Source organism: Benincasa hispida, unplaced genomic scaffold (assembly GCF_009727055.1).
Source record: "Benincasa hispida cultivar B227 unplaced genomic scaffold, ASM972705v1 Contig489, whole genome shotgun sequence".
Taxonomy (NCBI): Eukaryota; Viridiplantae; Streptophyta; class Magnoliopsida; order Cucurbitales; family Cucurbitaceae; genus Benincasa; species Benincasa hispida.
Genome location: NW_024064878.1, coordinates 61,836 through 72,861, shown reverse-complemented (window position 1 = coordinate 72,861; position 11,026 = coordinate 61,836). Strand labels below are relative to the sequence as shown.

The 11,026-nt window shown below is 33.3% G+C and overlaps 1 protein-coding gene across 1 annotated transcript; it reads right to left on the bottom strand.

Moving 5' to 3' along the window:
* Positions 1 to 1,680: 1,680 nt before the first annotated feature.
* On the bottom strand, positions 1,681 to 5,764 carry LOC120069545 (probable metal-nicotianamine transporter YSL7). Its single transcript, XM_039021334.1, has 6 exons — positions 5,207 to 5,764; positions 4,854 to 5,017; positions 4,204 to 4,301; positions 3,982 to 4,116; positions 3,633 to 3,822; positions 1,681 to 3,528 (listed from the first exon to the last, which is right to left on the bottom strand). Exons 1-6 carry the CDS (start codon positions 5,577 to 5,579, stop codon positions 2,437 to 2,439), a joined length of 2,052 nt encoding a protein of 683 aa, XP_038877262.1. The 5' UTR covers positions 5,580 to 5,764; the 3' UTR covers positions 1,681 to 2,436.
* Between the last annotated feature and the right edge of the window lie 5,262 nt (positions 5,765 to 11,026).

The window sequence follows — 11,026 nt, the reverse complement described above, 5'->3', positions numbered from 1 at the left end:
TGAAGATCTTCCTAAATGGGCTAGGCCCATAATCCATTTGCTGCTCTAAACCCCATTCCGGCTTCCTCGTCCATACATCATCTTGCTTCAAAATTTCAACAGCTTCAGGTAATTCCAACCCATAACGCCTCTTTTCTGCCACTCTAACAAATGTGCCTCAACGAATTTAGTAAATTCAAGCCCATTAAGCTCCCTTCTTCTTTCTTCATGAATCTTCAAATGACTGCCTTTCCATGTTTTCGACATCTCCCATCTGGCCCATAACCCATATTCCTTTAAGAACTCACCTCCTTATTTAAACTAGGTTGCACATTTAAAATTGATTAGGCATTTTCATGAAAATCCAGCCCATTAATTTAATCAGAATTGTTGTTGTCGCTTTTTCTAGTCCTTGGCCTCGATTTGCTTGGCTGATGAATTGGGTTGGATTGAGTCACTTGAAGCTCATATTTTCTCATGCATTTTTCCTGCTTTAGAAATAAAGCATGCTTCCATTAATTCTCATGCATTTTTCCTGTTTTACATCTTTATTCTCTCTATGCACATGACTACTTTTACTTTTACTATTGTAACTTTTTCCAACCAGTGGGCCCACCAGCTGACACATCACGTGGGTAAAACTTTTTTCCCCCTCCTCATGAAATTTTCCTTTTCTTCAAGCTTTCTTCTCTGTCCATGGTAGCTCCCCTCCTGCAGATTTCAGCACGTACAGGATCTGCCAACGGTGATCACGTTTGTCTCTTTCCACCACCGCGACTTCTTTCCGCCTCTGCCTTCACTTCGATTTTTCGACCACATGGCTGTCGACGTACATTCTTCTCTGCCGTTCCTCCTCCCATATGCCAACATGAATAATTTACTTCTTCTTCCATCGAGGCCAACCGTTCTTTTTAACCATACTCCCGTTCATGAGTTTTAGCTTCTTCGACTTCTTTATCATCTTCCTCTTTCGGTTTCCTCTGCCACCGGTTACACGATGGCCCAATAATCATCGGACTCTTCCTCCCCACTTTCGCATGCCGTCCTCTATGGCTTCCTTCAACAGCTTCTTCCTTGACATCGACCATATCATCCTTCGCCGCCGATCATAACCACCAATGATTAATTTCCTCTTCTCTTCTTCTTTCAATTCTTTTTCCCCTTTTTCGACCACGTTTCCACCTAAATGTTCTCCTACGTTCGCTCGCCGCTTCGTCTTCTCGAACATGTGATCACCGGCCATCCACCTCATTGCCACCGGTAATGTTCTCCCTTGATATCTCTTTCATGGTCATTGTTCTCCAAGCTCTTCACCACCCCTTCACGCGATTTCCAATGTCCCTTTCCCCAAAATTTCATCTATGCTTGATCCGTCATTCGTCGGTTCTTCTTCTGCCTGCATCCTCGGGTTTCTGGCCATTTGCCCACCAGATATCTCCTTTTCTCACGTCTTTTCTTCCGCACACTCCTTCGCCTCTCTGAACACAGGTTTGTCAGGAGAACGGGGGTTTCTCCTTCCCTTTTCTCTTGCCTGATCGACCGATTCTCCTTCACTTTTCAGGAAGCATTCTCGAGTAAGATTGACGTCGCCCAGCAACTCTTCAAACTCGACTAGTTAGCTTTTTTAACCAGAATTTCTTTTTCTGCTTTGGATGGCTATCAATCGTTTCTCTTCCCTTTCTTTCTCCTTATCTGCACATCCTTGCAGGTAATCCTCTAATATTTGTTGCATTGATTTCGAGGTATCTAAACCTTCTTTATCCTACCACATATTGCATTTGAATCCATATCCTACCACATATTGCATTTGAATCCATAGTGAAATCGAACATACTCTAATACCAATTTGTTAGGATACCACCTAACGAAAAAATACTTAAAAACACAAGAATAAACTCAAGTACACAGAGATATGGAAAATATTAAAATATGTTAAAATACACTATAATATCATTGAACATGCAACACAATAACCTAGTCTTTCAAGAATGCTAATCTCCTTTAATTCTCTAAAAGAAAATTCCTTATAACGAGCTCACTATCTACCTACCAAAATGTACCTTTTAATAACTATCCTAATATTTACTAATAATCTTACTATTTTCATAACTAAGGGTCTTACGCAAATTTTAAGTTGAGAAATAGGTTATCAAGATTTATACATATATAATCTCAACGGATTATGATGAACGGAGAGAGAAGAAATATGATTGAAGTATTTCTCAATATGCTAAAAGCAATACAAATTTATTATTATAATTTATAATACAAAAGCATATACTTGCTGAGAAAATAACAAGCTGTTTAAAATATTATCATTTGGTCACAAGTAGAAAGCTCGAAATCGATTTTGCTTTTGTACAAAGTATAGGACAAAATAAAAAGAACCTAAACTAAATCACTTGGTAATCAAATTTAAATGCATTGACTTTAAGACCCTAATACTAATTAAACTAATTAGCCTTCTAAGAAGGCATCAACCTTAGCATTGGTTGAGGAACTCAAGAACTTCATGCAAAGAGGAGCTTTGACACCGGCCAGGGCCAATACGGCTGCTGGAACACTCCACAAAGATTCGCCACAGATAAGTCCCGAAGCCACAGCGGGGGCAAACTCACCGGCCTTGACCTTGTTCTTCCTCTGCCAGATGAAAAGAATTAAGCTCCCGACACACATGTCGATGGCAAAATAAGCACCAAGGTAGAATGGAATCGCCATACACATTGGACTTGGGATGAAACGGTAGACGCGGTATTTGGTTTCACACCTATGGAGCACATCCCTGGTGATGTTAATGACAATAGCACCAAAGAAGAAGCAAATGGCGAGGGTGAGACAGTTTTTGGGGAGGGAAGAGACACCCTCGACGCCGAGAAGAGCAATGCCACGGTACATCAGACCATATGGTGCAGGGTACGAGCCTTCGGGGTCTCCAACATTATAAGCTTTGAAGAAGAACCAAAAGACGAGGGGCGACAAAACGCAGCCCATGGCAGTGCCTGCAACTTGGCTGAAAAACATGGAGCGGGGTGAAGCTAGAGTCAAGTAACCGGTTTTGAAGTCTTGCATAAGGTCAGAAGCAGTAGAAACAATGCTCATCATGACACCACAGGAAGCAAGACCAGCAATAACACCTCCATTGCCAAGGCCGACCCAAGCACTGAAGATGATGATAGCAAATTTACCATAATTTGATGCAAGAGACCAATCAGTGAGCCCACAACCATAGGCATTACAGAATGCCAAAACAGGGGCAATTGCATAAGCAACCAAAATGTGGTACCATTTCAACTGATGGAAGATTATGGGAACTGTGATAATAGATATGGCTGCAAGTATTACATAGCCGAGCATAGCTACCCAGTTAGGGATTTGGTCTTTCAAGAAGTACTCAGTTCTTCGTTGAGCATCATAATCAGTAACTTCCAATGATGAATCATCATTTTCACTGCCAGACTTCTGCTTGGATAGGCTGTAGAATGTTTGGAAGAGCATGAAGAATACATGGTAAAGACCATCACCAAGCATCATAGAGATGGCAATAAAAACCTGAGAAACATTAACAAGTACATTAAATTTACATCACTTACATCAATATGCAAGAGAAACATAGGGAATGAGAAGATACTCAGATAGAAAAGAAAGAGAGATACCCTATAGCCTTGAATGCCATGAAGACTGCTTGCAGATAAAGAAGCACTGTACCAGTCACCTTTCCTTAGCTCGATTAAGGGCCACATGATACCCCATGAGATGATGGCTCCAAGAAGGAGAGATAGATTGACCATGAAAGGACAGATCATTCCCACACCGACATATGTAGATGAAAAGTCAAAATAGAATCTGTTACATCACATTGACCAACGTTAGAATAAACCTTATGGATTTTGTTCACGAGAATGAAAGAAGTTCATGATAACAAATTAACTACTCCAAGACACGTATAAACAGCATTGAGAACTCAGAACGAAAGAAGTGCTGCTTTAGAATGATTCCATTTACCTTTTTGCATAGGCTTCAAGACCAAATGTGGGGAAGCTGGAAAATCCACAGCCATCAGCAGCAGCAAAGAACCATTGGAACATTGCAAATACAAAGCTGAAGCAGAAGCTCTTGAAAAGGACTGCAACTTGTTTCCTGAAAATCCATAACCATGGATTAATATTAATGAAGGTAAAAGAACATCTAATTTAATGTAAAAACTAAAACAGAGCCAATACTTACTTTGCCAGCTTAGCTCCTTTAGGTGTGTGAAAGGAGTTGATGAGGTATGCAGTTGCAGTTCCACTTGGATAGGTCAACTTATATTTTAGAATCATCGTCTATTGGAAAATAATCCAATTCAAAGATTAGATTGAAAAATGATAAACAATAAGATTCAAATTTTATTTTGGTCCCATCATTTCATACTCATTTCTTTTTGTTCCAATGATATGTTTTGTCATTAGATCAAAAAAGTTATTCTATTCCCTACCATTAATCATTTAAACAAGAACTCAAACTAATTTGAAAGCCCAACATTTCATCTGCTACATTTTATATGGCTTTAAATAGACAAAAATACATGTCTAAATCAAATCAACAACCAAGGTCATGTTTATGAGTGATACATGTCGTTTTTAAAATCACTTTGAAAAATGAGTTTATTGTTCAAAATCAAAATTGATGGTATGAAAACTAAATTTAAAAGTGTAAAAATAAGTATTTAATTGATTTTATATGATGAAAGGCATATTCCAGAGTGATTTTCAACTTAATAAAATGATTTCAAACATTTTAAAATTACTTCCAAACATGCATTAAAATAGAACAACAGGGCAACTAAAACCAGACAATAGATTTAAAAAGGGATTTTAATTGCTTGCATTACTAACCTTTCTAAGAGGCACAATAGAGAACAACCCAACAAAGCTAACAACAAAGAGAAAGCCCATCATCCAACCAACAGAGAGTTTCTTAATATTAATCGGAATGTTCCCTTCTTCTGCTTGAGCAGCAACTTTGGCACTCATTCCCAGAAGATAACTAGCAGTTCCACCTGTTTAATTATCATAACATTCCAAAATCATCAATTAATAAAATGAACAATATATGCCAAGAACAGAGACATAATCAAATAATCCTGTAAAATAGCTCTCAATCGATGAACTGAAATCGAGATCCTAAACTTGTAAAACACAAATCGAGATTAAAATTAGAGAAGAAGAAGAAGAAACAGAACGCTTACTGCTAAAAGCAATCCCAGAGGAGGCGACTACACAGGTTTGAATCACAGTGTTCTCCTGTCGAGTGAAAGGCTGTTTCATGAGACCAAACTGAGCCAAAATCGAAGTGTAACCCTTCAAAATCGCGAATCCCAGAAGCCCAGCAGCAACATTAAGAGAAGGAATAACTCCAGTGGTCAGATTCAGTTTACAGACGATGAAATTGAAGACAATACTAAGAATAAAACTGGTAAGAAGAGCCCTAAATGTGATCTGATTCCGCCATGAAGGAACCTCCAAATTCTTAAAAGCTTCTTCCACCATAATCCTTTCTCCACCATCAATCCCAGTAGCCGATTCGCCCTCATTTGCCTTTTTGCTTGAATTTCTCTCCATTTTTTCACAGTTTTTCAGCGATTTTTTGTTTCTCTCAATTTGTTTGCTGTTCTTTCTTAGAACCGAAAGGGAAAATTTATAGTGAGGGGAAGTGAATTTGGAGAAAAAGTAGGGAAAGGGAAAACTGAAGAAGAAGAAGAAGAATTTTGGAATTTTGAGGGGGAATGAATAGGAAAATTGGTTTGTGACAGATTATACCAAGCTGTGATTGATAGAGATTAATTAGGAGATTCAAAAAACTAATTGAGATTTGGAATATATATATTTTTTTTGTATCTGTTTAAAAAGGAAATTAATAAAGTGAATTTTAATTTTGTTTGCATGAATTTGCATGGAGGGGGACCGTTCATGCTGATGTGGGGATCCGTAAGCGGTGGGAATTCTTTGGGAAAACCAAATCTCACGGAAAATGACATTAGAATAACGTGGTTTATTGAAACAAAAAGTTTTGGAATTATTTTAAGAGAAAATTTCACCCCAAAAAAAATTCAAACTATTTAGCGAAGAAAATAAATACTAATAAGTATTGATAGATTTGTATAATGTTATAGACTTTTATCAATTTTTATCATCTATAGACTTTTATTTGCTTCTATATAAAAAAATTAAAATTTTGCTATGTTATGTAAATAGTTACCCTTACTTCTCTATTTTTGAAAATCTCTCTTGTTTTAATTAGGGTTGTTTTCAAATATGAAAAAGTAAAAGAAAAATATTTAGGTTGAGGCAAGGTGGGCCATTTTACTCAATTCACTCATCTCAACCTCGGAGTCCAAGATCAAGACGAACATTCTTCCATTCGAAAGAGTTGTCTCTCAGAGGCCATGATCCGAGATCACTTGGCCGACTTGAATCCACGTTTTTCCTAATCCCCTTTACCTTTCCTACTAACTTTGGGATTATGAATCCTAAGCCACCACACTATGAATAGGGGCCATAGGCTCATCCAGAGGTAAGTTCTTCTCTCTCATCTCTAGCTTGCTCTAACTTAAGCATTGCTGACTATATGCTGACTTAAGCATCCAAAGTAACCCTTTACTATTTGCTGACTTAAGCATCGTAGGTTATGTGGTAGACAGGTGTTTTCTTTTCTTGTCTTGCAAGTCGTCTTCTTTCCTCGAAGTTGTAAATTCACTGTCGAAGGCACGTGAAGGTCAGGTGACTTTTCCTACTCAGATTTTGCCATCAATAGTAGTCTATCTATCGCTTATCGACTATGATATTTTGCAATTATTTATAAATACTTTCAGCAGTTTTGTCATTTAATACAAATTTTCTTTTAATTAATTAGTTAATAATTAAATTATTAACTAATTTCAACCTAATTTAATGTATTAAAAATGCCAACAAAAGCTGAATTCAATTGTAACGGTATGCTGAGGAGCAAGAGATTTGTAATTCTAGTCTGCACCTCGTTTGTACTAAAAAAAAATTAATGAATTAAAGTGTATGTCAAACTTTCGTTCCCTAATTTGATGCAAAATATAGTATTGAAAAAATATATTTGTATAAGAAAAGTGGCGAATATAGAATTTTTGTCTACGAGATTAGTTCAAAGCTTCACAAAGATATTAAAATGAGTCAAATAAATTTAAATCACAAGTGTTGTTCATGAATATTTAATTTCGTGTTTTATAGATCATTGAATCTTAAGAATGTTTAATTGGCCTCTAAACATTTAATTCTAAAGAGTAAATTTTTGTTCATATATTTTAACTTATTGCACCATTAAATGGTAATTCATATAACTAAAAGAAATTGTGTGCACGATCATTCGAATCTAAGCCTATTGAGGGGTTGAAATATCTACAGTGTCAAATAGTCATTTTGATAACTTGAATGACTTTGTGTTTTACTAATATAAAAATGCATTGAAGTTGAGAGGAACTCAAGCTTCAGTAGCCTAGGGTAAATCTGCCCCTTCGTGAAAGGAAGAGTAACTCAACCATAATTAACATTTGATTGAAAAATTAAATAAATTTATTTGTTGGAATTTCATGTTATTAAAAAAATTATTATCTAATAAGTCTACATTTTTTTTGTGTGTGTTTGGTGTGTCTTTTAATATATTTATATATATTATTAAAAGTGCTTTTTGAAAAAGGTTGTTTAAAAAAATTGATATTGTTGGATGAAGAATTAAAATTAAAATGAAGGTAAAACACTTTTTATCATTTAAAAGTGATTTTTCAAGTTGTTGATATTATAAAAGTGATTTGATGAGAACTGTAAAGAGAAATAAAATAAAGAACATGAAGTATCTTTAGAGGAAGCATTTGATGAATTTTCTTTTTAAAATGTATTTATATGATAAGTACTTCAATCAAAATATACTTTTTTCAGTCAGCATGCTTCTCTAAAGTGTTTATGAAAAAACTAAAAGGCTTTTTTAAAAAACAGTGTATTGTTTCGTTTCAAAATAAATTAATTAATAACAATAAACAAAAAACAGTGTATTGTTAAAATTTAAAGAGTAATAAAAATTGATTTTAACGAAGCATATTGTAAATCTTTTTCTTATAACAAAAAGTAATTCCAAGAAATAAAAAAAAAAGAACAAAAACACCATTGTTTTATAAAATAATTTATTTTTTAAATTAAGTACTTGAAAATGCATTCCAAACGCATTCTTAATTTGTTATAAAATATTTAAATTATATATAGCTATCCATAAATTACATATCTAAATAATATCTTTAGTAATTTTCTCGTATCTTTATATATATAGTTTTCGTTATTGGAAAATATAATTCATGTTCTTCTAAAATATTGTAGTTAGTAATCAATTTTTTTAAAAAAAGCATTTTAGTCAAATTGTTCTAATCATTCAACACAAACCTTAATTGAAATTGCAACACATAATCAACGTTTAGGCCACGTTTATACCGTTTGAAAAGTAATCTATTAATGATGCTGTAAAAAGTGGGCCCCGATTGATTAGTTTGTTTTTGTTTACATGCTTTCCGTATTCGTAATAAGATATAAGGTCCGCATTGAAATTTGTAATCAAATCGTGTAATCGATTAAAAAAAAGGAATAAAAGATGTTCAATCTGACTGTAATAAAGTTATGTGGAGTCACTATCTTTATCGTTACTGTTATAGTTACCATTACAGATATTGTTACTATAATAAATATGAAAATTATGAGTTTGTCACATTTATTGTTACATTTACCATTACCGGTATCATTAATTGTTATCATTAGGGTCAAAATAGTAACGGTAACGATAACGTAACAAAAATAGTAAAATATGACAGATACATAGTTATAAAGTAACACAATCAAAAGTAATTTAATTGTATTTGCAATTCAAGCCTATTACAATAATCCATAATGAAATCTTGTTCCAACTACACCAATTTTCATTATAGTTTGGTAACGTGATCTTATTCTTTACTACAAATTAATTGTAGTTATTGACAGATGACATAATAAAATTTTAACCATACCAACCATCATAAGCTTAAAAATGTGTGTGTATATATATATACATAATTGTTATTTTTAACATTCAAGGAACGTTTCCCTTTCTAAATGTCTTATATTCACGCTCGAAACATCATTTGACCTAGATTTTAAAAACCACGAAGAGTATATTCTTTTATGTCAGACACCACCTGTCTTTCTTTTTTTTTTTTTTTTTTTTCAAAGCAATAAATACAAATGAGATTGTGAGGAAGAGGTCGAGCAAGAGAAAGTGAGGGAGGAAGAGAATTATTGTATTGGATTATTTGAATGTGGTTTGAACGTGAAGAGGGAGAAAGAGTGTGAGCGCAAGAAAGTGACACAAGCAAAATGTTATACATCTTTGTTTTCAATTTTGAGTTTGCATAAACATCTTAGATGAGAGTACTCATTCAAACCATACAAAATCTAATTAAAACTTCTAATAGACATATTTGGGAAAATTCATATATACCGTGGGTGGAGTATTATACTCTATTTATTAAATATCACATATAAAAAGGCTATTTCAATGTTTGTGGACCTATGCCATTCACGAAATGTTTGAAAAATATATACTTCAATGTTTGTATTTTTTCACTTTTGAAATGTTAATTTTTGACCATATATCTTTTAAAATGTCTATTTTAGTCCCTTAATTTTTATTTCAATCTCATTTTGGAGTAAAAAATCAAAATTGAAAGTACCGAATATTGTAGTCAACCCTTATCAAATGAGAATGATATGACAAATAATAAATTGAAGGAGTATCCACACTACTAGTACTTTTCCAACCCATCACATTTGACCACAATATGTGAAGACTAAGCCAACTTTTGTTTGTTTGTTTTTAGTTTAAAAACCGTCCAGAAATTGGGGGTGTGTAAATTAAGCATTTCAGTTTAATGTGAATTAACAACACCTCAATACTCTTCAAAAAAAAAAAAAACAAAAAATGTAACTGATCAATTAATTTATTGCAAAATTTTGGCTAATCCAGCTTTTGCAAAGAGTGAAAATACCAGCTTTAATTCTCGAATTGGCTTAAAGAATGAGTGGAAGTTGATGGTGGAGACATACAGGTAACTGACACCAACTTTCTTTCCATTTATGATGAAACTTAATTTGGGAATCTTTTTCTGTTCAAATCCATGAATTACTTTTCTTTTTTATTAAATAATAAAGGTTCCATTATCAAAAAAAAAAAAAAAAAATTTGAATTTTGGATTGATTTTAAATATGCTCGTAAACTTTAAAAAGTTTCGGTTTAATTCTTAAAATTTAAAGTTCGTTTCAAAACAAACATTTGATACTTTTATCGTTAGATACATGAATGAGTTTGTGTCGGTTTTGTGTCGGTTTATGTCTTGTTTAAGTGAACAAATATGAATATATGTATGTTTTGAAAATTCATAGGCGGAATAGTTATATCTATTTACGTAGATTTATTCGTAAATAGATACAACTATTTCGCCTATGAATTTATAAGCAAAATCTTGAAGGATGTTTTAAAACAATCTTCAAAATTCGAGTACTAATGTGAAACTTTTCAAAATTAGAATATAATTGAAACCAACTTCATATAGTTAACAAGTTATTTCTTTTATAATTTAACCAATAATAAATACATAGGGGTTATTTAGGCTCAAAGTTAGTTATAATAGTTGGTGGTTAATTATAATTTGTGGGATAATAATAGTATGTGGAGTTGAATAGTATGTGTTTGGATGTAGATTATTTTAATTTGTGTGGGGTGCAAACTATTTTAGTATGATTTTAGGATGTCCGTGTTTTGGAGTGTAAATGATTCTAGTTTGAATTTAGAATTATGTGTTTGAGTTACTAATTTGTTTAACATGGAGTTTTAGTATAGTTTAAGGGTTTAGGTTGTTTTAGACTATTTCTTCTTTATTTTTTCTTGTGTTGGATTATACACAAATACTAGTACCTTAAATTATATTTTTGTAATCATAAATTAAAATATTTGTCCCACCAACTTT